The following is a 15,208-nucleotide window of genomic DNA, read 5'->3' as shown; positions in this document are numbered from 1 at the left end:
AACAATGGAAGCTTTCCTGGTCACACACAGCCAATGGAGCTCCTCCTGCTGGCCTTTACATAGAATGCAGGTTTAAAACACTTCCATGTTGGCTTCACTACACAGAATCAGAAGCTCTGTCTATTATATACACTGTCAATGATCCAGGCAAATGTTTGGTACAAAAATACATGTTCTCCACAGGACAAACTGTAATAACTTCCCAGATCCTCCATCTAGCTCCATCATCAGGTCAAGATTGTGTTCAGTACTTAAGTTTATGTCCAAATACAGTAAAACTAAAGACATCAGTCTGTGCTGTACAAACACAAAAAGCAGCATGCAACCACCTGTTATTTTTCCCACAACTTTCCTTCCTTTACCTTCAGTGTCTCCTGCAGATTTTCCATGACTTTTTCAATCAGTGTTTTCCTAATGACTTCATATCATTGTTTTCAGTTTCTTTTTTAATTTGTGCTTTTTAAAAATATCAATGTATCAGCGTCCTGGGGGACTGCAGTCGAAAGCAATTCTGCCTATGCAGTTTTATAGATGGAGTTCATGTTTGAGTTTCTTACAGTAATTTACAGCAGGCTTAGTTCATATCCCCCTCAGTCTTGTTTTCCTTTTTCCCATTTCACACAGTCTAAAGGACAGATAGTGTGCGGTTCAGACTCAGCTTTGTAGGACCTCCGCCTTACAGATAGTAATAAATCTCAGGGATGGAGATGTTTTGTTTGTTTGCTTCCACATGACCTGCACAGTTTGCAAAGATTCCTCCTCAGAGACAAAGTGAAAATATGAGAACATTTTTTGTTTCCTGAGTGCACAGGCAGGGTTTGTAGGCAGAGGAGAGGGTGGTGAGTAGAAAGCCCAAAAGGGAGCAGCATTGTAGGAAGAGATAGCAGCATGGATTCAGAGCACTTTTAAACCCTCTCCTCACAGATGCTGAATCGCCTCCGATTTATAACTCCATTCACGCTAAATAGGTCTACTTTGTACTTCCTCTCTCTCTCTCTGCAAAAACAGGGCAAATAAGAGAGCTGAATAAATACATTAGAATGAGCTTTACATTGACGGCTGACAAAGGCAACACAATATCTACACAGAGCAGCATAGTGTCCAAGCAGCACAGCAATCTCAAAGCATTTGCTGCAGTGCTGTTGTTCACCAAAACCTCACAACTCCCATTTGTTTTTAATTCCAAACGCTGCTTTATAGTTTAAAAACGCATTTCCATTAATGTAAAAAAAATAAGGCTGTTTATGTAAAGCTGCCTTTTGAAATGTAAGCTTTTCAACAAGAGTGTTGTGCATCTCCCTGGAGACAAACACTAAGCGATATGAATATGACTAATTACTGCCATAGAAAACGTCTCTACAGAGGGACGAGGAAGCTACTTTCTGTAGATACAGTCTTTAGAAACCACTGATGAAACCTGCGTCATTCTGTCCTGCAGTGGCTGGAGCACCACAGACAACCCATAAATAGGTCTTACAGTTCAGTGCAATACATTTACATGAATTTACGACATTGATGATGCTAGAGTAGGGCTAGATGTGGTTATAGCCCCACCAAGAAATCAGCAGTTGTTTGATAAACAGAATCCTGTTGGTTTCTCTTCCAGTCCATCGTAAGTTTTTGTAGTGATACATGACACCCAGTATCATGACAAACCGTGTAATACACACGCTGGGGTGCCCATAGCTCAGTCTGTAAGGACTGGTAGCTGGAGAGGTTCCAGTTCCTCCTCCAAGGTACTGCCAAGGGGCCCATTACTCCACCATCATGGCAAATTTGCATGTCTATAAGTTGTGTGTGTGTGATAGTATTGTAGGCCTATGTGTGTAAAACACTGAGTGATAAAGTTGATCTTTGTCTTCTTCTGGTTCCCTATGCCAAAGTCACATTTTGTATGTCAAGTTGCAATAATAAATATTACGTCCGGTTACACTTTCAAAATAAAGCTTGCTGAGCTTGCAGTTTGGGTAGGTTTAGGCAACAAAACCTCTTGGTTAGGTTTAGGAAAAGATTGCACCTCGCAAAATAAAACTGACTTCTGGTTATACATGGGACTCAAACAGCAGTCTGCTGGCACTGCACCTTCATACATGCATGTACTTTTCATGTCTAGGCGAGGCAAAACGTGACACTGACACGGTATCCTCTACTGGATCAGCGGGTCTGTTACACACTTTGGTGTGAAACTGGGCTCTAGGATACTTAAAATTTGTCCTCTGGCCTCAATGGTTTATGTATTTGCTACACTTACACAAAGTCCAGCAATAAATAATTAAGCTCCCAACTAGAAGCCTGTTATTTATAGGTATTTTGATGTGGAAGGGCCTCAGGTGAGAAAAGAGAAAAATAAATGAATAAAAATAATGTCCAAAATGAGATTCGGAGATCAGAACTTGGTCAGTGTCATTTTTTGTTCTTTCAATTTTCTTTTCAGAAACGGGTATTAAAAAACAAAAAGTGGTTGAGTGGTTTGATTTTCATTTTAAAAAACAAAAATTGAAATTGTAATACAAAGTGTTTTTCCTTTTTCATGGTCACAAAGTATGAGCAAAATAATGATAACGATTTAAATCTTTCTATTTTGTGTAACAAAAAATAAGAAGACTAAAAAGCTATTCAGCCACTATACTTCTTGTAATGTATCTCACTGGTTAAACCTGGAATCTCTCTGTTTAAGGTTTATTGTTGAATTGACAGTAACTTACTGAAAAACTTTTCCTCTAGCACTAAAATGAGATTGATATTTTTGTTTGTGAGTGAGCTGTCCGATCAACTCTTCAATGACTCGAAATCTCTCTGAAATGTCCTTAAATTTTGTTGAAATTCGTCATAGTTCCCTGAGGATGATTCCTACTGAGATACCTTTGTTGATTTCCTGACTTTCCCCCCAGTACCAAGTGTTTTATCTCTGCAAAGTGGCATGTGATGTTCAGAACCATCAAATTTGGAGGACATTCACGTGAATGCACGTGAAAGCATAGAGTAGAAAGAAGCAAAATTTGCTGTAAAATACCCACTTTGATCAATCCTTCAAATGAATTTAACATTAAAACTGATTTTGCAAAGTTGTATGAACTAAAACTGAAATAGAATGCTAAAATGCTGTATTGGAAGCCTGTGTGCTAGATCCTTTTTACAGTCTGAACCAACACCCATCACAATCAAACCCATCACCCTCACATTTGGTCAGCCAGCAAAGAGCTTATCAGGCCAATAAACTGCTGCAGTGTGTATGTGTGTGTGTGTGTGTGTGTGTGTGTGTGTGTGTGTGTGTGTGTGTGTGTGTGTGTGTGTGTGTGTCCTCTGACTAACCAGCTACATGGCTGCCATTATGAAATGTGGCATGTGTACTGTCTCCTTGACTTGATGATGATAAATCAAGACCATCAGGCCTGGATGATTCATACCCTGGTGTACTGATGATTCTCCCAAAAAATGTTCTTCTCAGACATCAATGTCAAAAAAATTGTACTGCTTCAGGAAAGAGCTGCACTCCTCTCTGAGTGTTCTCCGTGCTTAGCACTGTGTGTCCACAGCTCATAAATTCATCTCTGTGCAGCAAAATAAGGCACATTTTTATCTCGCTGACGCTTAAACCTGTAATATAGAGAAGCAAGGGCCTTTTCAGGGTTTAAAGTGTCCTTTACGCAGCAGGTGCCACACCGAGTCGACACCATCTGCCTCTTGGCGATGGCTATGTGCCCCGCCTTCTGAACTGAGCGGAACCCTCAATCAAAGCACAGAAGGGTGTTAAACAGTATGGCTCTAATGATGCACTAAATGGGAGGAAAGGGTTTCATTCCTTTATGTGCCTGCTGGGTTATCTATGAGACTGGAGAGCCATCCTGCAATAACACAGCCTGTTATGAATGAGGAGTCTGCCACCTCGAAGCGAACGTAAATACTTTAGGTAAAACCGGTGGGCTGCAAGACGAATGGCCGGGGCACAGTGACGTAAAAGCAGTAAGAATATTAAATCAGTGTGATTGCACTGTAGGAGGATAACTGTACAGTGAGGTCGCTCTGATGATGATAAACGATCTGTGCTTAGGTCTCGTAATCATGCCCCTTTAATTCCTTAGTATTTGCAGGAAATTATTTGCTCGAGTTTCTATTCTTTGCTTCTCATTTCCTCTTCACTCTCAACTTTTGGCCAAGTGAGAGACCAGGTCCAAATGAGAGAGACAGAGTTAAGACCAAAATAGACAAAAAAGTAGGCTTTTGCCATTGCCAGTGAGATGAGTTTTGGTAGCTAGGCATGAGATTGAAAGTGATATTGATTGCCTTGAAACCGTGGTTACCAGGCAGCCAATGTCAATGCCCGTTCTAGATTAATTTTGAACCAATACCCATTTTCTGAACAAGCACACTTAATCAAGGGTTTTGTTTTAAACGACTTCAGAAAAAAAACATATATTTCTGGACTCAGTCGAGACCAACTGGCGAGAACAATGGCCAAGTCTGAAATACCAACGAGTTCAAGACAAGTCCAAGTCAATAGAAAAAACATGAGACTGAGACTGGATTCATGTACAATAGCACATGGTGTGTGCCCCAAGTCCTTATTGCAGCAGCCTGGGTACAATTCCAACCTGTGGCCGTTTGATGCATGTTGTCCCCCCTCTGTCTCCGTCCTCGAGTCTGAACTCGAGTACTGCAAAGTGCCAATTCTTGTATCACACAGTTGTAGCAAGGTGGTATAGTGGGTGTATAAAACACAAGACTTGTAGTGATTCAAAATAATAATTATTATAAACTAATAATTATAAACTAATAATTATAACTACAGACAAGTATCAGCCAACTCTCAGCTCTACAGAACATGTTAGCCTCTTTCAGCTCATTGTTTTGGTTTACCAGACCACAGCTTTACTGTTTTGGTTCATTTCATACCATTTTCATCAGCCATTTCTCCAAAACAGTCCATAATAATAACTGTCATATGACAACAACTGTCAATAATACTAATACTAATAATAATAAAAGCTTTGAATGAAGTTTGCTGCAAAAGTATGAGGTGAAGTTGTTCTGGATCAATAATTGCCTCCTGTCTGTTCTTTGTCATCTGCACAAACAATAAATATTTCACCTTCTTTGAGTTGTCCACAGCCTTTAAATTATCTCTTTTATAGTCTGTCATTTGTCTCCCTGCTCTGCTAGGTAATTGCCTGACTGTTATTGCTGAAACCAAGAGCTGTGCTTTCATGTCACGTCTCATACAGCAGAGGTGTCTAAACAGCTTTTAGTTCTCTATACAGTACGTGTCAACTGTAGTTTTCTAACTGACTAGTAAAGGAAGAGGCAGGTCCTCTACTGTATGTGGTGCTTTAATCTGAAGTTCAGTAGGTAGGATGGCTACAGAATGGCTAGTTTGAGTCATGGGATTCAGTTGCTGGAGTGTACAGTGGAAGCACACGCTGCTTTCTAAAAGCTACTTTCCTTTGAGAAAGGCATTACATCTAAAACAGCTCCAGGGCTTCTGTTCTGTAGCTGACCTCTGACCTCCTTGCAAAGGGGACTACAAGGATTAAATTAAGTCTGACAGTTTACATTGGCCTATTAGTTGGAGAGGTCACCCTATAACCACAAAGTCACAGATTCAAATCCTACATAATAGCCAGCTGCTGTGGATGAGAGCGTCAGCAAAGAATGAAATGTAATGCAAATGTAAACTCTGCTCTGCCTATATCTCCGCTCTGACTCACTGAAGGCACAGAATAAACAGAGGGCGAAATGCTGACAGTTCGGCTTCTAGAGTTGCCACTTTGAAATGTTGACTGGTGTAATGGAACATAATGGGACAACGCTAACTGTTGACTTAGGGTGGGCCGAGCATTGGAGTGTTAAAACTGATTAGGTTGATAGTGCTGCTTTGTGTTGGGGAGCGCTCAGTGCAACGCGGCGCTCGTTCAGGGTTAATGCTTTCATCCATGCATGAAGGCACAAGTGGGTAGCCACGAGGAGAGCAGGCTCTTTAATCCGTTTGCCAAGTAGAATTTAGGTTTTCCTCTTCAGGCGTTTAATGGAGATAACAGCTTGTTATTCAGAGGGACGCACTAGCAGGGACGCAGCCACTGTGACATTGCTGCTGATCAACGCTCATTAAGGCCCTTACAATGTTCTCTGTCTGCTCACTACTAATCCCCACTTTAAAAACTCCGCTTTGTTTTTAGGCTGTGTTGACATGCTGACAGTAGCCTAAATTCTTGTTAAGAAAAAAAATATATATATTAAAAATATTCCTAAGATAACACACTTTTAAACAAGTTTTTAAGCACTACACAGTAAGAGTATTTTATCCTTAAAGTTCCCCTGTAGACATGTATCACAGCATATACAAATAATCAGCTTGAAACATTAGTGTGTGTCTGATGTTTTTTCTGCAGAAAAAATATAATTTCCACATTAAAATCCTTAAAAATTCATCTACTCCTTCTACCTCTCTGAATATGCAAGTGTTGTTTCTAAAGTTAAAGTTCTCCTGCTGGACACAAGATGTCTCCTACTTCACTGTAAAGTCCATTCTCAGTGGATGTGCACTGGTGGCTTCAAGTTTCTACATCACACTGTACAAGTTGATACTGGACCAGGACTGACTTCCTAACTATTTGTGACGTCACAAATCATGCTGTTAGACTGTGATGTTTTGCACACCAAAGATATGGTGTCTTTTGTAGTTAGTAGGAAATCTGCTTAGGACCAAAAAGACATGTTTACATTTATTTAAAAAGATTAAAAGATTAACAATAATGAGTCAGTACGGGAACGACTACAACCCGTAGAAAACCTGAATATTGTGTTTTATTGCTGTTTCTCTTTCAGAGGCGTCCCCCAGTCCTGTAAAGAGCTCCCCAGAAACGTCTCCCATGACCTCCCCGCGACAGCGCCGCGACTCGGACCGCTACTGCCAGCTATGCAACGCCTGGTTCAACAACCCCGGCATGGCTCAGCAACATTATGATGGCAAAAAGCACAAGAAGAACGCTGCCAGAGCAGACCTGCTGGAGCAGCTGGGCAAGACCCTGGACATGGGAGAGATGAAAGGTATGGAGCACTGCCAAAGTCAAAAGATACTTTTTATATTCTGGCTGTTGAATACATTTTCATCGTCCATCAGTACATTTTAAATCACATTCATGTTTTTTCTTTAATTTTAAAGTTTTGAGTAAGAAATTGATTGAAACTACTGGTTTGCATCGAGACTGCAATGTGGCAACTCCTAGGTTTAAATGTGGGATTTAAGGGGGGTGCGGTAAATTGGCACGATATGATACGTATCACAATACAGGGGTTACAATTCAGTATATTGCGATATATTGCCATACTGTAGGCATATGTTTTTAAAAAATAATTATTTTAGGAAAACTATCATAGTATAAATATGCAAGTTTAAAAAAGTTAACGTTTTTATGCAAGTGGGACCTGCATTTGTATTTATCACACCCAAAATCATAGCCCTAGGTCTACGTTTCTATCTTGTAGTTTGTTTTTTCTATCAAAACAATTATACATTATATATATTATCACAAAACAAAATATTGGACGCAATATCTTTTCATATTTTCTTAAACCCCTAAAGGGAGAGCAGCTAGGCGCCAAAATAGTGCATGTATTGTCATGTAATCTCCCTTTCTGTCTTATAAGAATTATTTATATATAATAAAAAAGGACAGCTTTTTGGGCCCCGTGGCCTGAGTGTCTATATGTCCTCGTGCCATTGGCTGTGTCAGACGTCGACTTATGTACAGTGACCGAAGGAACAGCCATGGCAAGGTGTTAAGTTATGGTATAGCATCCCTAGGGCTTCTCATCCACAGTATGATGTTCCTCAGTGGACAGAGAGGTGACCTAGTGGTAGGAGGAACATCCATTAATAGAGTGATCTTCATGGTTCAAGCGCCTCTTCCACAGGCAGACTGAAGCTAAAGCAAGCTGAAGTGTCCTTGAGCAAGACCCTGATACCCTACAGGCTCCAGGGGTGCTGTTCATTGACTGACCCTGACTTCTGACCTGCCTGATTCCCCAGGGTTCATGACATATCTCATTATTATTTGCTTTTAAAGAGTGGAAATGTATGGCTTGGGAGTTTCTTTCTGAAATGTGTTGGCTTTAAGGCTTCTATTTTCTGTTCCTGTACTTTTTTTTTTTAAATATAAACACATGGCAAGAGTGTAGATATCCAAAAATGTTTTGGATATAGGACACATACCAAGAGTATAAAATGAAAAATGCAGCAATACAGGAATAATTTCAGGACTCACATGAACAAAGTTGTGTTTGTAGGCATGAATGTTAAAGTTACATTAAATTACACCCAGTATTATTGGATAATTACGTTTTACACAAGAAAACAAAATGGATAATCACAAGATACAAAGTACACTTTGAACAGTACAATCCGTTATACACAAACGTATTGTAAGACAGTTGAAGTCTTGATCACTTGGTCTGCTCAACATGATGAAGATCTAGGCCTAGTGTTTCGAAACACTGAACATGTGCATCACATGATAGACAATAATTGTCAGGAATCCCTCACTATTGTATACATTGATCAGAGTTGTGGACAACCAGAAGAAGAACTTTGGCTAAATAGAATATGGTCTAAATTGGTAAATTTGTTATTTTAAACCAAAAACTCAAATCATTCAATGGAAACTTTTTGCCACAGGTGTCGCAGGTCAATGTCAATCAGTACAAAAAAATAACCCTAGGTGGAATTCTTCATTTAAAGATATATTAAGTTGTTCTCTGCCCCTTATAAAGTTTTTTAATATCACCATATAAAGCTGTCAGGCTATTTGTGTTAAATAGTTGCCTATTTACAGTCTCCACCCAGCAGATACAGCGGAACATTAGCATTTATTCATTTCTGTCCAGCTGACAAATGCAATTCCAATACTCACTCTCCCTCTGGCTCAGGTTTGGTCTCTAACATGCTAATGCTGCTAATGTGTTAGCATACAGCCACCTGTGTTGACAGCTAGCAGACATGGAGCAACGTTAGCGTTCATTTTGGTGTTTCTGGCCCACTGAATGACTGGCAGTCTTTTTCATTCTCCTTTTCTACTATTTCTAGGTCTCCACCAACCCCTGAGAAATATATCCGGCTCTTTAGCTGCTAAATGCTGCACTATGTTCACCAGCTGGTTGCTAACTTTTTCTGTCTGCTGAACAGGAAGTGTACAGTGGGTTAGAACTTTTTTCACTGATAATAGCTGGAAATTCATTTAATGACACTGAACCAAAACAGTAAAGTCGTGGTTAAACCAAAACAGTGAGCTACAAGATGCTAGAACGCTGTGTACGGCTGAGGGGAACAGAGTCTGTGATAATTCCCCCATGAGAGACTTCTTTTATGTTGTACATTAATCATTAATTTGACCTATTATTGAAATAAAAACATTAGTGCAGCTTTAAGGATCAACCATTAAACGACTTAATCGTTAATACTGTTAATTGTTTGAGTGTGACTTTTATTATTTGAGCGGGAACAGGTATAATTTTATGTAAAGGACGTTTAAATGGTCATTCTTGTAATCACTTTTCACGTGCAGCCAATAATGTGACGGGTACTATTGATCAGTGACAGAGAGCAACTTTACATTTGGAAAGAGTCCTGCTCATTTGCAGGTCATCCACCAAGGCAGCCCTCCTGGCCGTAGCTGTCAGCTCGACTCCTTCTGAGTCACAAGCTGTTAATTTTACAGAGGAGGAAAGAACGTTCTTGCTTATCCTCTCCCAGTCACAATATGTCAATAACAATTACACAAAATTATTCCAGTCGTTGGAGGGCCAGCTGCCAGAAGAGCAGAGGGAGCCCAGAGGTGTTGTAAAGGGCATTGGCGCGTGTCCGCACCGAATGGAAGAGACAAGTCCACATAGCTGATTGGACATGGACCCATAACTGCAGGCCTGATTGGTTCTTTATGCCTATAGGTGCAGTGTGGCTGGTTGGGGCCAAATTAAGTGGTTACAGTCATTTCAGCTTTGTCATATTGGCTATTGAGGTTTTCAGAATACATGATGTCTACACGTCATTGTACATTTGGCCCATGGTTGTGCAATATCATTACTCAGTATTATAGTTTAATATAGTATAGTTTTTAGGGTGAGCACACCATTGTCTAAATACATACCTCAAATGTGCAGGGCTTTTAACGTGGGTGGTGCTTGTTAAAGCAGCGTCAAGAAACCTTCATTTTGTGTTGATTCTGCCTAGGGCTGAAAATATCGAAAAATATGATATTGCAATATTTTGTCTTGTGATATTGTATCGATTCTCAAAAGAAATTGTAACGATTTTTGGGTTTAAACCACCAACTGCTAGATAATAGTGTGGTAAACGGAGGGCTATGATGCTGGATGTTACCGGGACTACGACCATTTTCCTAAAATTAGGCTAAAAGAAAAAAAAAGCATTATATTGCCTTGCTTATAGTATCACAATATATTGAATCATAACACCTGTATTGTGATACGTATTATTTCGCCAGATTCCAATACAAAGCCCTAATTCTGGCGGGCCCTGGGGAACACAAGTGGTAGTGTTTCTACTGTCTCGTTTCATTGATTTCAAGGGGAATCAAGGGGATTCCAACCGAATCCGTCCCATTGGCAGGCATTACAGATAACAGTAACACTTTCTATGAAGGTCTTATCTTTAATGCATTGTACGCACATTCATAAGACAATATAATGCATTTATAAGGCTTTATAAAACTTTTAAGAGATGTTTCTAATCATGCATGACAACTTATAACAAGGTTTATAAAGTAATATAGGTGGTGGACATAATTCATAATGCTTTATACCGCCATGCCAAAGCTAAGTACATATTTGCAACCTTAACTGTCATAATATCATACAATTAGTGTAATTATATAGTTTTCAGTTCAATACATTCAGGAGGTTCATCTGCAATACCTTTTCATCAGTTTTCACCAGATTAGTTGTGCAGTGCAGGAGTCAAGCTTTAGACTGATCCTGATTGTTGCACAATATTGTTTTTGTGTGTGTGCTTGTTTTTCATCAGAGCCCAGAGAAAATAAGAAATTCAGGAATCTCTAATGTGAAATAACCTACATTTTGTTTGAGTTTGGCAGAAAATGTGTGCGAAAAAAAGTGTTGCAAACTAATTTTAAATTAATGAATTAAGTTTATATATATTTTTTTGTGCTGTCAAACGATTAAAATATTTAATCGCGATTAATCGCATTAATGTCATAGTTAACTCGCAATTAATCGCAATCAATCGCACATTTTTCATCTATTCTAAATGTCCCTTGATTTCTTTTTGTCCCATTATTTTTTTTCTTATCAACATGGAAAAGTGGATCGGCTTGCTTTGTGCAAATGTTGTTTTTATTGAAAAATCATCCATCGTCTCCTGGCTTTGACGTGGGGGTGGAGAATTGGCATCAGCTGTGTGCTTGGCCATCAAGTGGTATTTCAGACTGGACGTGCTGTGATGATAGCTCAGTTCACAACGACACAACACACAGATCACTTTGGTCTTGTCAATGGAACCATTTGGCAACTTTTTAAAAGTAAACTTTCCATTCAGAATATTATTGGCATCCATTTCGGCGTCTCGCACTCGCCATCCACTGAAAATGTAACGTCTACTACTCTTAAACAAGTGTGTGCAGCGTGCCTGTTGTTTTGTTTCTGGTCTAGCTAGATCCGGTGTGGTGTTGTAGTTTTTCTAACGTTACTAGTTGTTGCAACAGCATGTGAAAAAAACTACAAAGTGTGCTAGGCCAAAAAGAACGTTAATCTTGCGATAAAAAAACTGACGCCACTAAAATGGGTTTGCGTTAACGCCGTTAATAACACGTTTATCTGACAGCACTAATATTTTTCCAAACAGTGGAAGCTCATTGTTAAGTTCTTCTTCCCACTGTTTTTCTATACCATGAATGAATCATAAAATATGCTGTTCCTATAATTCTATTTTTAATAAGCATTAATCTCAATAATGCAATCCCTAGAGATTTGGAGTAAGGGATAGTCACTGGTGTTGCTCTGGGTTGTTCAAAGGCTCCTCTCTGCATCCCTATCTTTGGCTTCATCTCTTTCACACTATGCCTGTATTGCACTGTGTTAGGAAGAGACAGATTCACCAACATCAACACAGTCATTATGGAGAGGCTGAAAATGTCAGCATGCTAGCTGCTTCATTCAGCACTTGGGCTAATGAGTATTTCTCTCCAGCGATTATCAATTAGTAATGAAGTGGCAAATCATTCTATCAGGCAAAACCAGCACTGTGAGCCTGTGGAGAAGAGAATGGGACCGCAGCAGGCGTAGCGGGTGGCCAGGCAGTCGGGACAGGGGGCGGCGGCGGGGGGATGCTGCAGCTGGAGCAGGCATCCTTCCCAACTTCTACTGGAAGCACTTCTCTGCATTTCTTCTTTTTATCTTTGTCCGCATTTCCTTTTTTTTTTTGCAGAGTTTGTCTCTTCCCTTTGCCCACCCTCTGCCTTCTGTTCCCTCTCCCTGACCTCCAGCAGTGTCCTCGCACTTCTCGGCTTGCTGGGTAAATGCGCAGTCTGACTCTGAAGATTGCCGTGTGATGAAATATTCAGCAGCTCCCATAAAGGAGGAAGTGCCGTCATCGAGGTCTTATTGTTGTTGCGTATACAACACTGTGCAGCTATGAAATGTTGATGGCAAATAGATAGAGAAAGAGAGAGATATAGATAGAGAAGTAGACACTGGAGGGGTCAAGTTCACCAAACTGTATGAGAAAATAGCTTTACTTTGCAGCATACTGTAACACTGATGTAACTGCTCACCTGTGCTCTTTCAAATGGTCCAACTCTCACATTAAAAAAAAAATGTAAGTAAAGCTGTAGTTTGGAAAAGGGTCCAGCACTCCAGGGTCTGCTTTCCTCTCATATCTGATGCTTATACTGTTCAAAGTTTATAGTGAAGAGAGTGGCGATGATATGTTTCATTTACTCTAACAGTGAGGACTGTAGTGTTTGCAAAATTGCAAATGGGATGGAAAATTAATTTGCAGTAGATAGTCCATTAACGAACTAATGTGTACAGATTGTGTAAGCACTTTTCCCTGCTTATCACTGCAGTGGATTTAAAAGAGATAATCATGTAAATGTTTTCCTAAAATGAAGACAAATAGGACCAATTTAATGAACTTAGTTCAGCAGTGTTTCTCACGTAGTTTCAGTTAGTTTTGCAGAATGGGTTTCCTCATTCTAGTTTAGTTTTTATTGTTTAAAAATGGTGAACTAGTTTGAGTGTTACCTTCAGGTTTCTTTGTTATTATATAGGGGTATTTGTCAGTTAAGAGTCAAGGCAGTGGTTCCCAACCTTTTCCCTTTTCCTGTCCTTTTCTTTTCCACAAATGGTGCAACCCTTATTTAGTGGCGCACAGAATCATTACTTTTTAAAGCACAGTAGGTCATCCAAATATAAACATGGCTGCATTGACCTGTGGTCTTTGGGCCAAAATAATTGGTGTTGGTCCCTTACTGAGCCACCCCACAGACTTCCCACTCTGACTTCCCATCACGTGCAAAAGAAACTCACTTTTAATCTGGAATAACTCAATCTACTGCATGATTTCTATGTGTTAATAAGTCAGCGGTAGTGTTGTTTTTGGCGGCCTGTTTTAATTTTAGTTTTAGTCTAGTCTTTGTGTCAAACTGTCATTTTGGTTTTTATTAGTTTTAGTCACATTTATACTCTTTTTAGTCTAGTCAAGTTTCAGTCGACTAAAAGTCTGAGCATTTTAGTCTTATTTTAGTCAGAATTATCCATGACTATTTTAGTCTAGTTTTAGTCGACGAAAACTGATGACATTTTAGTCTAGTTTTAGTCAATGAAAATTGTATTTTAGTCTCTTTTTAGTAATGCAATTCTATTTAACCCAGTTAATATAGTACAAGTACCTAGTATAGTATAGTATAGACAAAACCAAACTTTCTTTAAGTCAAACAAGGTTATCTTATTATTATATTATTGTTACCTTATAGACTCAAGAACACATTCAATTCCAGACACGGAAGACGCTCTGATTTGAACTTACAACATATTTATTTTAACTACCAAACATGTACTAAGAAGTACACACACATACATTTAAATTAAATAAATAAATAAAATAGCTTCAAATGACAATGCCAGAAAAAATGTACTTCACATTCAAGTTTAACTTAAAGAGAAACAAGGTGCTTGAATGCTCGAGCTACAATGACATAATAAAGAAGTGCAATTAAAATGTGTGTGTCTGTGACTAACGTTAACCCACCGCAGCTCTATCTTCTAAATAATGCCGCGAGTGGGGATTGAGGAAGTGACGTAGCCTGCGTCTGCGCAGTGCGCTGATGCAGCCCCGAGACTCAGGAAACAGAAATACTTTAAAATAATAATAATAGCGAGATGAAATAACGTTATAACATTTTGTCTCGTCTCGTTTTGGTTAACGAAAATGAAGAGATATTTTAGCAGACTTTTTATTTTGCAAACCACATTTAGTCCCGTTTTTATTCGTCAACAATATTGCATTATATATTTGATTATAGTTTTCGTCACATGACCACCATTTACGTTGGGTCTCGTCTCGTTTCCGTCACGTGATAAAGGTTCGTTGACGACGATATTTAGTCATAATTTTCATTGACGAAAGCGACACTAGTCAGTGGTCATTTGATTAGACTACATTTTATTTAGGGATATGGTCCATGTGAGCATAATATACTGTAAACTATCATTATTAAGATCTTTTTTGACACTTTACTGTAGTATGGACAGGTATGGTTAGCATTTTATTGATACATTCTATTGATTTATTGGTAACACTTTATAATGAGTACACACTATTAAGCATTAGTTAAGCATGAATAAATACTGAATTCATCATTTATAACGCATGAATACACATTAGTATGTAGTTTATAAACACAGTTAAAAATGTTTTATTCATCATTGATAAGCACATTAGTTATGGATTAGTAAATACTGAATTCATCATTTATAAAGCATGATTCTGCTGTAAATAGTCATTACTATGTGGTTTATAATCACAGTTATAAATGTTTTACTCTTCATTGTACTGTACATTTCTGCATGCACTTGCACATCCACTATTCAGACATGTATTAATGATTAGTGACTGTGTTAGCAGATGTTCTATAAAACCCACAACAAATTCATTTTCTAATGATGGCCTATAAACAGT

General features: G+C 38.9%; 2 protein-coding genes across 3 annotated transcripts in view; both read left to right on the top strand.

Moving 5' to 3' along the window:
• The window catches only part of zmat4a (zinc finger, matrin-type 4a), a 146,192-nt gene that overhangs the window by 88,308 nt on the left and 42,676 nt on the right, over positions 1-15,208 (top strand). For both annotated transcript variants that reach the window (XM_051422099.1, XM_051422098.1), the window contains exon 5: positions 6,823-7,044. In XM_051422099.1, coding sequence (XP_051278059.1) covers positions 6,823-7,044 — 222 coding nt within the window. The remainder of the gene's footprint in view (positions 1-6,822; positions 7,045-15,208) is intronic.
• The window catches only part of ogfod2 (2-oxoglutarate and iron-dependent oxygenase domain containing 2), a 239,773-nt gene continuing 229,864 nt past the window's right edge, over positions 5,300-15,208 (top strand). The window contains exon 1 of the mRNA XM_051422087.1: positions 5,300-5,305. The gene's annotated coding sequence lies outside the window, so the exon portion shown is untranslated. The remainder of the gene's footprint in view (positions 5,306-15,208) is intronic.

This window comes from Dicentrarchus labrax, unplaced genomic scaffold (assembly GCF_905237075.1).
Source record: "Dicentrarchus labrax unplaced genomic scaffold, dlabrax2021, whole genome shotgun sequence".
Taxonomy (NCBI): domain Eukaryota; kingdom Metazoa; phylum Chordata; class Actinopteri; family Moronidae; genus Dicentrarchus; species Dicentrarchus labrax.
Note: the sequence above shows the minus strand (reverse complement) of the source record. Positions and strands in the feature narration are given on the sequence as shown.